Source organism: Protopterus annectens, chromosome 2.part0 (assembly GCF_019279795.1).
Source record: "Protopterus annectens isolate FY-2018-M chromosome 2.part0, PAN1.0, whole genome shotgun sequence".
Taxonomy (NCBI): Eukaryota; Metazoa; Chordata; order Ceratodontiformes; family Protopteridae; genus Protopterus; species Protopterus annectens.
The window spans coordinates 1,727,576,669-1,727,589,363 of record NC_056728.1 but is presented as its reverse complement, the minus strand read 5'-3'; the positions used below and the strand labels follow the sequence as shown (position 1 = coordinate 1,727,589,363).

The following is a 12,695-nucleotide window of genomic DNA, read 5'->3' as shown; positions in this document are numbered from 1 at the left end:
GCAATTGGAACCAGGTTGGTTCTTATGTACTTTGGACATATCTGCTTTGTATACCAATATTCCCACAGGGCTAGGTTACAGGCACTTGAGTATGGTTATATAGAGCTGAACTTTATCCACCTTGGTTCAACACCATTTTGATCTGTTTAGCAGAACATGTTTTGATCAAAAATGTTTTTTTTTTATCAAAACAAATGCTACTGGCAGGATCAGGGTACAGCTATGGGGGCATCCTTTGCCTCCATTTATGCCGACCTCTTTATGGCCTTCTTAGAAGAGCATCTCATTTATGACACTAGCCATAACATATACTTAGAAGAAATCGATATATGGACGCGTTATCTTGACGACTGCTGGATGGCATTTAGAGCAGACATTGAATATCTTCAAGAGTTTGTGGAATACTTAAACAGCAATAAGTGGGGAATACACTTTACAGTCAACAATGATGCCCAAAAAATAACCTTTTGGATGTGTTTGTCACCAGAAATGTTGATCATACTTTGCATACAGAGGTTTACCGGAAGTATCCACAGTACAACTTCCTACTACATGCATCTAGTTTCCATCCACTGCTCACATCCAGCTACTTATGAACATTTTAAGGAGGACCTGACTATGAGGTTTAAAAACAGGGGTTACAAAACTGGTGATATACTCACTGCTAGTAACTGGGTCTCAGGACTAGACAGAAAGGACCTATTAAAGTACAAAGGTAAAACACAGGGGGGTGACTCGGGGATTCATTTTGTTACCACCTATGGGAGAAATACCAACATGTTACTAGATTGTGTTCAAAGACATTGGACTATCCTTTTAGCAGACACTAGGTTATCGGAGTTTCTTCAGGACAGATGTTTTTTCTCCTTTCATAGAGGGAGGACCCTTGGATCACATTTCAATTATTTTAAACATGGCTCCAGATACACTCAGGATCACACTCAAAGAACTCTGACAGGTGACTTACTCTTTGGTTGTGTCCCTTGTGGACACTGCACACATTCCATAGGTTAACGAAATCCAAACAGTTTACCAGCAGGAACACAGTCATTGCTTATGATATCAGGTTCTATGCTAATTGTGGAACTGACTAGGTGATTTATCTTGTGACATGTACCTGCTCAGCTTTTTATATCGGACAAACTTCTAGACCCTTGAGACTACGCATATCTGAACATTGCAGTGATATTAGGACCAAAAAACCAAGTAATGCTTTGTATAAACACTCAATGACACACAATAATGCAAGTTTTAGATTCATTATTGTAAACAGGATTGTGGGGAATAGAAAAAATAAAGCTGGATGGCACTCAATATTAAATACAAAGGAAAAGAAGTGGATTATTAAGTTGGGTGGTTTATTTCTACCAGGTCTCAATGAGAATTTATGAGAAACCAATGAACATGAATCTTGTTGCTATCTTGTAGAATAAATGGCAATGAATTTCAATGGCTTTTCATTTACACTGATGAAGGCTACTTAATTTGTTTAGCTGAAACCGGTTTGTTACTGCTCTATTTATATATGCTTTAATAAGCATCTACATAATATTGTCTGCTGGCCTTTGTGTTTTTTGAATTGGACTTATCCTTTTTGAGGCCATGCAGTTGCCATACTTGCAAGGGTTATTTCATTCTCTCCCATACCTAATCCAGGTACTGGAACAGCCCTGGAGTATGTATCTGACCCCTGTACTATAGAGAATGCAGCCTCACACCAGTGAATGACAGTGAAAAAGGCAGCAAGTGGTCTGCAGGCTGGCTTAAGGTAATAACAGACTTACAAATTGTAGGCTAAGGCATGCTTTTGTTTATTTATTCTCTTTTTAGGTGAAACAGGATTTAATTGGGGGGGGGGGGGGTAGCAGCCATGTCATTATCCATCAAGTCAGGGGAAAAAAGACCAGCCAGAATAATTCAATGATACTATTAAGGGCATACTAACGGCAGCAATTACAGAATATTTGTGTTTATGTCCCCATAAAGGAAATAGGGATAAACTGCATAAAATATAGCAGGATCCATTTAGAATGTGCTAAGGCTTGTTCTACAACAGCACAGTGTAGCAGAAGATCAGCTTCCTCATCACAGTAACAAGTAAAATGAACTTGTCCAAACAGCACCAAAAATCAAATATATGCCTTATTTCGACTAGAAATCTTTAAAACAGGACATATATTTATTTATATTCCCTTGCTGGAAATGAAAAAAATCTCCACAGAAAATGCAAATAAAGTAATTAGTAGTAAAATCACCATTTAACAATATAAATGACTACTATAGCAATGTTACATCAGTAGCAAATATTATATAAAAGAAGAAAAAAGCAAAAATGTGCAATATTTCTCTGTCAGAATTTCAAAATAAAACAGATAAACAACAGAAACAGCAAACACAATTAAATAATAGTTCTACATGCATAAAGCAGTCCATAGTGTTCAACTGATGTCATAGGACTTTCCCAGTACAAGTCATATAACACTTAAAAAAAAACATAACTGCTTAAAGACAGTATAAAGCATACAGACAACACAGTAGCAAGTTAAAATTCCTACACTGGTAAGGTATATGAGAGATGTGTTTACTCAATGGAGGCAAGGCTCTAACATAAAAGTACTCCTATGTCAATAAGGTTGTTTGTACTACACATGCTGCACCCATCACACACTATTCAAAGCAGACAAATAGACCTACATATGCTGAGGCACTTAAAATGTAACCTTACTAAAACCAAATGACCTTCTAGATGAAGAACACATAATAAATACCCTCAGCAGCACTGAATGCACTGTTTCAAAACAACACCCACGTCAGCACATGCAGCCACATCTCATGGAGCCTTTACTTATAAACCCATATGACAAGCCACCACATAGTGCAATATTCTGATCATCGGAGACTCCATTGTGAGACACACTAATATCCCTCTCACCAGGCTGAGTAAGGAAAAAGTCACATCAGTTGATTATCAGAGGCCAGGATCCACCACAGTACGCATGCATTGGTCATTGAACTGCAAGCACTGGTATCACTCAGTCATAGTTCATGTGGGTGTTAAAGACCTGAGACGTACCTTCCTAGACTATGTAAGGAGAGACAGTATGGAACTCTCAGAATATGTGTCCCAGGCTGGTATGAGCCTGGCATTGAGCAGCATTCTACTTTCCATAATGATGATACCACAATATGAAGAGAAGATGATTGACTTCAATAATTGGCTTAGTTTCTGGTGTCATTTAAGTGGGTGCAATATTTGTCAGCATGGAAGGAGATAGTAACAGACCACACTGCTTGGCCAGGGATGGTCCACAACTCTCTGCTCTAGGCTTTCAAATATTAGCTAATACACTGTCCTCCCCCACAGTGCACTTTTTAGACAATACCAAACTGAAACTACTTCTGACATAGCAAACCAAACCAAGAAAATCAGAAGGTATTAATGCTCAAAGCTATGAGTCTAAACAAAAAACTCCACTCCCTACAAGCACCCTAAAGAATGCTGATGTATGTGCAGTAGACACATGGTTTAAATCTGGGGACATCACACTGGCAATGCAAGGCTATAATGCTTTCCACACATTTAGACCAACTAGTACACATATAGGAACTAAAGTTGGCAGTGTCTCAGTTTACATCAAAAATAAATATACCTCAAGGCTGGTCAAACAGGACATTGCACTTGAGCTTTACCACCTTCAAATCACCATAGACAAAATCTCATGCCACTTCCCAGCAAGCTATAGGTCCCCCTATATGATCTAGGAAACTCATAACATGTATTTAAGCTTACTGGGAACACTCACCATACAACCCAATACTATATTCTTGGGTGACTTTAATTACCCTGCTGTTAAATGGGAATCATATATGACACCAAACATGCAGGCAAAGATATTCCTGGATTTAATAAATATAAACTCCATGAACGAGATTACTAATACACCGACACCAGGGGCACAGGAATGCTAGATCTGGTCCTCACTAATATGGGAGAGTGCTGTACACCCCCTAGTGTAACATTTTTTTTCTGGTAGCATAAGACAACAAAATGGTCTTCTTTGAAGTAAAAATTAAAAAAAAAAAAAAAGAATCCCAGGTAACCCTGGAATGTGCAGGAACTACTCTAATTCCAACTTCCTACTTTAAGTGATAAACTGACAAAATGTCAAGCCTGCAAACAATAAAAAGAAGTAGACCAGCCAACCACAGCCAATAAAATAAAATTTATTTATAAAAAATTGTAAGTGCTTTCATGCAGTCAATGCACTTCATCAGACCAAGATAACACAACACAGACTGCAAACTACTTAAATAGTAAAAACAATTAACTTAATGTGCTAATTTACGCACCTTAAGCGCAGGTCTTAAAGGTTTATTATCATTCAGTCCAGGACCCCTATATGCCTGTAACCTGATAATCAAGTTCATTTCCACTTCATCCATTTTATTAACCATATCACCACCCCTCAAGTTACTGACAAGCATTTGTAAAACTAAAAATGAAAAGCTGTGTGTAGAATAAGTGTTTACATGTTTAGCCAGAGCATTATTCAAATCTTTGCACCTTATATTCCTAACACGCTGCAAACTATGTTCCTTGAGGGGGGTGATTGGTTTTGCCAACATAAAAACAAGTACAGGCATTGTAAATAGCTAAATAAACCAAATCTTTATAAGTGCAATCAGAATAAAACCTAAAAACAAGTTCTGACCAATCCCTGGTTGTGTAAAGGAACGTCTATTCAAAATATACTTACAAGCCTTGCAAAAACGGCATCCATATGTACCCAACCTATCAGACACCAAAGGCTTCTTGTTATCAAAAGTCCTTAAATTATACCAAAGGTGTTGTGTATCCTCAGCAACTTTTGAAATATTTTTTATCAGCTAAAAGGACCGGCCAATTTTTCTTGACTATATTACAAATCCTACTTGTGTCATTACTGTAGGTAAGTAGCACCCTGGCCCTCTTATATTCAGATTTTCTAAGAGCTTGTCATCTTCCTGCTGAAAAATAAGGCTTAGCCATATCACTTCTTGCACACAAGGTGGTTTCCATGCTTAAAGAAATCCCAATCCCTCTGAGCTACACGGTCTAGGGACCTAAACCTTGTCACCACAATAAACAGAACATGCTGGAGGGATAGATTCCTGTCCCAGAGACTTCCCATACTCTGGAACAAACTACCCATCTGTATCAAACAGAGCTCCTCATTTAGCACGCTTCAAGAAAAGTCTTGATGATTGGATGGGAAATAGGAAATTAACCCAGGGGATCACCTCTGTGGTTCTGCTCAACAGGGGCACAGGAAAATAATTTTCTTGGGTGGCGAAAGCCAGGGTACCTTTTTGGCTAGGCTTATATAGGCCCTAGGGCCAATAGCCTAGTACCTACCCATGAACCTATGAACTTACGATTAACAACATATTCAGAATAACCTCTTGCCCTAAATTCTCAGACAGAGATGTCATTAAATGTCTAAAATCAGCATCATTAGTACATAATCTAGAGACTTTATAAACCTGTCCCTTGAGTACCTTATCAAAAACATGGCCAGGGTGCATACTAGTTCTATGTAATAAACTGATTCCCCCCAGCATTTAAATGATTTTGTGTCATACTTGGGGACTACCAGTCAGTTTTTAAAAGGGTTATGGAACAGAGATGGAACCTGATTGACTCCTGCCTAGGTACCTGATAGCTGACCTTTTTTGTTCTTCTTTTACTTGAAGAGTGGGGATGAGGGTTGAGGATTTGGTACTGTCTGGATTCCTGCAGCAGCTTTGTAGAAGTTCAAGTCCTTTTTTTCTCTCTTAACTGAACGATCTGAATGGGGTGGTGCACTAGTTAACTGGACGCACACAGACTGCTAGTTGAGCCAGTTACAAGTCTGGTCTGGGGTCTAGGAGCCATCAAGTCCCCAAAAGCCACAGGGTTATAGATGCTCTGAAGTATATCTTTAGAACATTTTCACAACATTTTGATCCAGTGGTGGACTGGATGAAAACCATGAGTAAGGTAAGAAGTTTAGTCTTACTTTTTCTTTGAAGGAAGACATATGTTGTGCCCAAGGCTTTATGTTCAAAGCTTCATATTGTAACTTACAATAAACTAACAAGACAAATGTTTGAGATGATACATACATCCTGTCTAGGAATACTGCATGCCTCTCTAACTACCCCCCTCGAAAAGAAAGAAGACAGTCATTGTCTTTGCATCCCTCTCATGTTAGATTGAGATGAAAGCAGAGGCTCAAATTGTACAGTTATGCTCTTCAAGTAATTGCTGTCATACATATACATAACATGCTTCCTTAGTGCTCATACCTCCCTCAAAGGCAACTACCTGTATATGTGCCTGATGTGTAATTGTGGAAGAAGTGAAAAACAATGATCACAGCAGTGTATGCCAACTTATTGCTCCTGGACAGTATAATGCCCCTACAAAAGCTATGTTAATCTTGTTAGCATATCTCTGAGGTCTGTGTGAAAAGACAAAAAAAGAATGAATACAGTGTCCAGCTCCAACACAATCTATAGTAACTTTATGTGCACACCTTTGTGTGTTGATTGTGATGGAATTTAAAGAAGTGATGACCACACTATTCCTAGCACCCCCACACAAGCTACACAACCTTCTGCCCACACCTTTGAGTAGGTCTGATTTTAGAATGTGCACTGTTGAGGGCAAGGGCCACCACTAATTCCATGTCAAAATCCAGTTATACAGTCTGGAGTGTGGGGGCCATCACACCTCTAGAAGCTCTAAAGGTGTAAATGTTCCTTTACTTTATGCCTTATTTGTGAAAGACAGTTACTTGTTAATTGCATTTTACTACTACCGAGAAGAGTTATATATGTGCACAGCATTACTCTGTGCATAAATAAAAATCAGTGATTTTTACAGATATATCCACATACACACACATATACACACACTGTCACCTACACAAACACATACATGCACACCACAGTGCATATCACATTCAAAGAAACTGGAAGAATACCAATTTCCTACTTCATGTCTTTGCATGCAGGTGAAAACCACAGCAATGACTGTAATTCACTTAAAAATTAATAGAAGAACACATTTTGCAATGACATGCATTTTTTAGACAATAAGAAACCCTAACGTCTGGTATTATTGACTATCATTTACCCAGAATTACTTACCAGCAAATCAACATTTATTTAAGAGGAACAGGGCAAAAGTAAATAGACAGTCACACAAACACACACACACACATGCTGCGGACTAAATATAGAATAAACCATAGCCAAGAACTGAAGCAGAGCAAAGCACTGTGAAATGACAATGTTATTCATCATGCTACAGTGGTGATGAGTAACTACTTTCACACACATCTTCCTGCCAAGCCACCCACCAATCATGTGTAAGCACTATGCTTGTAATGGTAAATCAAGGAAATTATTGGACAATATGTTGCTGTCTTCATTCCATATGCAGATGATTCAACTATCATCTCATCCTCCAATAATTTCAATAACCTCCAGAAAATCACCCAAGATGCCTTCTCCAATATAGAAACCTGTCTGAATGACTCTCAGTTAATGCTTAACCCCAAAAACTAAACTGTTAGTTTGTTTGTGTCTTTCGGCTTTTCCTGGTTAGGGGTCGCCACAGCGGAACTCCGGTCCGCTAATGATTGGCAGTTGATTTTTACGTACCGGCTTACCAGGCCTGATGCACAACCTTCAACGAAGGTACGCCCATTCACACATGTCTCCACGCAGAAGACGCTCTAGCTGAGAATCGAACTGGACAGCGTCTTACTGTGACACGACAATGATACTGCAGAACCACCATCGGGGGTTTCCCATCAAACCTCCAGATACAAAATTCAAAATTCTCTCCCATAACAAAATTAAAATGGAACAGGTACAATTCGCAAAACTTCTGGGAATTACTATCGACAATAAACTCTCCTTTGAACAACACATACTTAACACAGTAAAGGAAACCCACTTCAAACAGGGCAAATTATACCAACACAAACTCTACCTTGATAAACTAGGATCAAATTAGCTAACACTTTGCTTATTCCATCCCTGATGTATGGAAGCCCCATTTTCACCAACCTCCATACATTCCTCAGTACTAAGCTACAAAAATGCTACTATAATATAGCAAAATTCGCATCTAACTTGTCTAACTGCTCACGCCACTGCAGCACCCTCTAAAACCTGCCCTGGCTAGAGTTTCACCACTTTCTCCTGTTTACTTAACTAACTATTGCCCATAAATTAATTTTCCAACCTGATAGCTGCCCCTCTCTCTAATCCATCTTACACACATATACCCCTACTTGAGTACTCCACTCTTGAGAGAGAACATTTCTAAGCATAGTTAAACCCAACAAGAGAGCAGGACAATGCCTATATTCCTACAACATATCCAAACTATGGAATACCCTCCCCTCCTCCATTACCCAACTAGACGCCCTGCAGCCCTTTAAAGCTGCTCTAAAAACTTACTTTTTACAAAATCCAAGCTGTACATGTGAAATACAATGTAAGCTTCCTTAATCCCATAACTTATTTTACCAAGAATCTTGCCTTCTAACACCTCTGATTTCAATCTACTCCATTGACTGGAAATACTTTATTATTTGTCCATTACTATGTGCCTACTTTTTCTATATAGTTTACCTGCGATATGGTGCTTGTATATTAATTTGTATAACATCCGTTTGCAATTATGTTGTTTCTGTAATATTGGTTTGTTTTAACTATGGAGCCTTTCTCCCCAGATCTGTAATTTAACTGTATAATATTTTTACTTTTTGTTGTTTATTTTAACTGTGGAGCTTTTCTCTCTGGGCCTCCACTGAAAATGGGTTTTCTGCCCAGTGGACTTTCCCGGTCAACAAATGCCAATAAATAAATAAATACATGTCAACAATGCCCCCCCAAGCATAATGGCAGTGCCATTAATGTTCATTATAGAAAATGAAAGAAATTACAGCCAGTTTGTTACTACTGGACTGCACCCCCCCCCCCATCCACTACCCTGATTTCAACAAATTGAAATACATTGCCCAGCAGTAGTACTGCCACACCTGATCAGTGACTGCTGTTTAGCAGTTATCAGGAGTAATGAATGCCTGTCACCGTCTCTGATTTCACAGACTGTCCCTGATTTTTTCATACTTTTGCCCTCTCCCTCATGAAAATCATTTGATTTACTGGTAAGTCATTTACTGGCAGCCAGTAATACCAGATATTACAGTTTCATACTTTTATTTGCCCAAAAATTGCATATTGATGGAAAATGTGTTATTCCATTAACTTTTCAAGTGAACTACAGTAATATTTAAAATGTGTTTGTGATTTGAGCCTTTATTCTACTATTATTTTTGAGTTTGCCCTTAATTCTTGACAAATAAGTTGACAGTTATAGTATCAGGTGTCCTGCCAGTAGTTATACATCTCCCTGAAAGAGAAAAACTGCCTGAAGATTGGAAGAATTTGCTCTGTTTAAAATACCAGGTAAGCATTGACATCAGTCACTCCGGGCTGCTTATCTCTAGCACTTACTTTTCTATTGTTTATTTGCTAATTAACAGCTTTATCCTGACAGGGTCATATCAGAACCCTGCTTAGGATAAAGTGCACAACTGGCAAATTAATTCACTTTTTTATTTAAACTCTTCACCCCCCATAAGCAATAACCCCTACTTCTCACAGTCAAGAATGACTGAGTTCCCCTGCAGATGTGAGTATTGTCATTGCCTAAAGTTGGCTATGATATTAGTGGTATTGGAGAGAATCCCCTTCACCAGGAATTAACTACGTCATGGACACTGTGTCAGTAGTAAAACATTTAATGAAATTAGGAATCCTACAACCAACGATATCACTGAATTTTTAAAGAAGAAGTTGTGCGAATCTGAAAATAAGATTCCTGTGCCAACTTTTGCTGGTTTGACAAAGATGTAACAAAATATCTAAATAAGATAACTTGCTGTGATTATGGGCCCCTAGAACCATCGGGATCCTCAGCAACTGCAGGGTTCAGTGGTGCCTAAAACTAGCTATGGCTGTGTTCTCAGGTGCCTCTTATATGATGAAAGTTAGGATGTATTAGCACATCTGTCCAAAATACAATATGAACTGTGTAATAAAAAAATGTTACTATGAATAGGAAATATAAGAATGATTAACAATCAACTTTGGGTGACTTCAAGGTATGCATCAAACAAGCAAACCATTAGATATATGCAACAAAACAATTGTAGCATGCAGCAGTAGACTCTGGTAAATATTTTTGCAAACAGATGTCTATTACTACCTGCTTTCTACACATGAGTATTGCAGAAATTGTGATAATGCAAACTGCACTACAGGAATAACTTACTGCAATATGTAACTTCACATTTTTTCATAAAAATCCCTTCCCCAACTATCCCAAACTCGATGCCTGGTGACCTCTCTATTGTGGTACACAGGCTCACTCCTACCTGCCTGATTTGTGGTGATGTTCACAGAGACAGATCGTCGTGGCTCCAGGCTGAGATCAGACACACCATTTACTGCTTCAATCCAAAAGGTATAGTTTGTATGTGCCAGCAGATTTAACACCTTCACCACTGGTTGCATTAGATTAATCCTCTGGGGAATAAAGCGGATTCCAGAATTGCTGTTGCTACCTGCCACACTATTTCCACATGTCTCACACTGACCCGAATCCCAGTCACATCTTCTGCATATCACATTATACATGATGTCAGAACGACCTCCAGTGTCAGTTGGCTGGTTCCACTCCAAGATGACCATGGTGCCATTTACGCTGGATATGACATTTTCTGGAGCAGAAGGTGGTCCTGTTGAAGATTAAATGACACATTATTGAAATGAGATAAAACATACTATAAGCATACTTTATGCAGTTAGTAAAACCTATTCAGTTACTCCCCAGTCTCTTAACTGATTGTAATCTTTAGTGTCTTGTAATTTTATTGAGTTCTCATCTGTTTAACATACATATATGAAGACATAGTATTCACCCTCAAAAAACGTGCAATTTCATGAATGTGTGATCCATACATTAACTTGCATATGGCATGTCTTATTCAATTAAAAGATATATTTGTTTTTCTGTTCTAGTTCTATAACCTGCTTATATGACCAGTACATAACTTCTTTTCTACACATTGCTTAATATGGAATTTGTGCTCTTTTTTTCAGTTTTCAAGTTAAATAACGTGTCTGATTTTCCTGTCACTGTAACCAATAATTCGCATGCCATTTACATGCTTAAGAGATGCTTCCCTTGACTCAGTTCTGCTTTTGATTGCCTGCAGCGTTACCAGCTTGCAATATTTAAAGGAAAATTCTACCCTATCCTATAGTTTAAGTCAGTCCTTAGGTTTTTAGATGACAGTCACAGTCCTGCCATTCTTTCTTAAGGGCATGAGAAGACAACACCACTTCCTTATGTCTAGCATGACTCATATAAAGAGGACTTGAAATGTATTCTGGGATGAAGGGATGAAAGCAAGAAAACAAGATCACATTACCAAGGCAATCCCCATCCTCTGCCATTTTGAGAGAAACACATCAAAATTGTAAAAGAAGCACTTGGAGTGATTCTGAGGCATTAAAATAGCTCTGAAAACAAAGATACATTAAGGTGGACATTTTCCTTTAACTGTCTTTATACCGCAGCAATTCATAGTTTGCATGCCTGACAGCAAGCTCTTCTACATCATCTTTGTGAATGGAGAGATGTTCTTATTAGTTATCTCATGTATTGTAAATAGATACTGAGAGAAACATTATTTTCAAATATCTCTCATCTCACAGAACATTCACGATTTCTACCTTATGTTTTTGATCTGTTCCTCATAAAACGTATGGCTTTCTGATAGATTGTAGAGAACTGAAATCATTAAATAATGACAGGAGTTAGATAAATATATTTAGACCTTTATAAATGCATGTATTTGAAGCCGCAGTGGTGCAGCGGTTAGCGTTGTCGCCTCACAGCAAGAAGTTCTCCCGTTCGATTCTCGGCTGGAGTGCCTTCTGTGTGGAGTCTGCATGTCCTCCCCATGGTCAAGTGATGTTAAAGACATGCAGGTAGGTGCGAGAGTGAATGGGCGTGCCTTCGGTGAAGTTTGGGTGTCAGGCTGGCAACTCAGCAATGTAAAAATCCACTGCCAATCATGAGCAGACCGGAGTTCCGCTGTGGCGACCCCTAACCGGGAAAAGCTGAAAGTCTACACACATAAATGCATGTATTTCTGTTTGCTAGTTAAATGCATATACGCTTCTGTTGCTATAATACATGTAGGAATAATATAGTCAGTTAGATGCATACATTTCTGTTTGCTAAAAAAAGGGTTAAACTGTTCTTAGCTGAGAAGCAAGTAAAATTTTAAATTAATAAATAAATAAAGTGCATTCATGTTTATGTCACATGCTGGTGCAACTTGAGAAAATGCTGATAAGAATGAGTTAAATGTTTAGTGTTTAATGCAAGCTTCAAGAATTACAGATAAGGACCCAGATGCGAGAAAGAAACTGAGTTGGAGGCAAACTGAACTGTCACATAGTTCAACTTGAAACAAGAAAAGGAGTTTATGAACAGACTGCATGACATCATCAAAAGACTGCATGCTCAAACAGGAAAGACTCTCTAAACAGACTGTATGACATCAGAAAATACCAAA

At 38.4% G+C, this 12,695-nt stretch overlaps 1 protein-coding gene across 1 annotated transcript in view; it reads right to left on the bottom strand.

Moving 5' to 3' along the window:
* EPHA8 (EPH receptor A8) overlaps window positions 1-12,695 on the bottom strand; it is a 2,987,396-nt gene that overhangs the window by 973,916 nt on the left and 2,000,785 nt on the right. Inside the window, exon 5 of the mRNA XM_044061766.1 lies at window positions 10,482-10,844. Coding sequence (XP_043917701.1) covers window positions 10,482-10,844 — 363 coding nt within the window. The remainder of the gene's footprint in view (window positions 1-10,481; window positions 10,845-12,695) is intronic.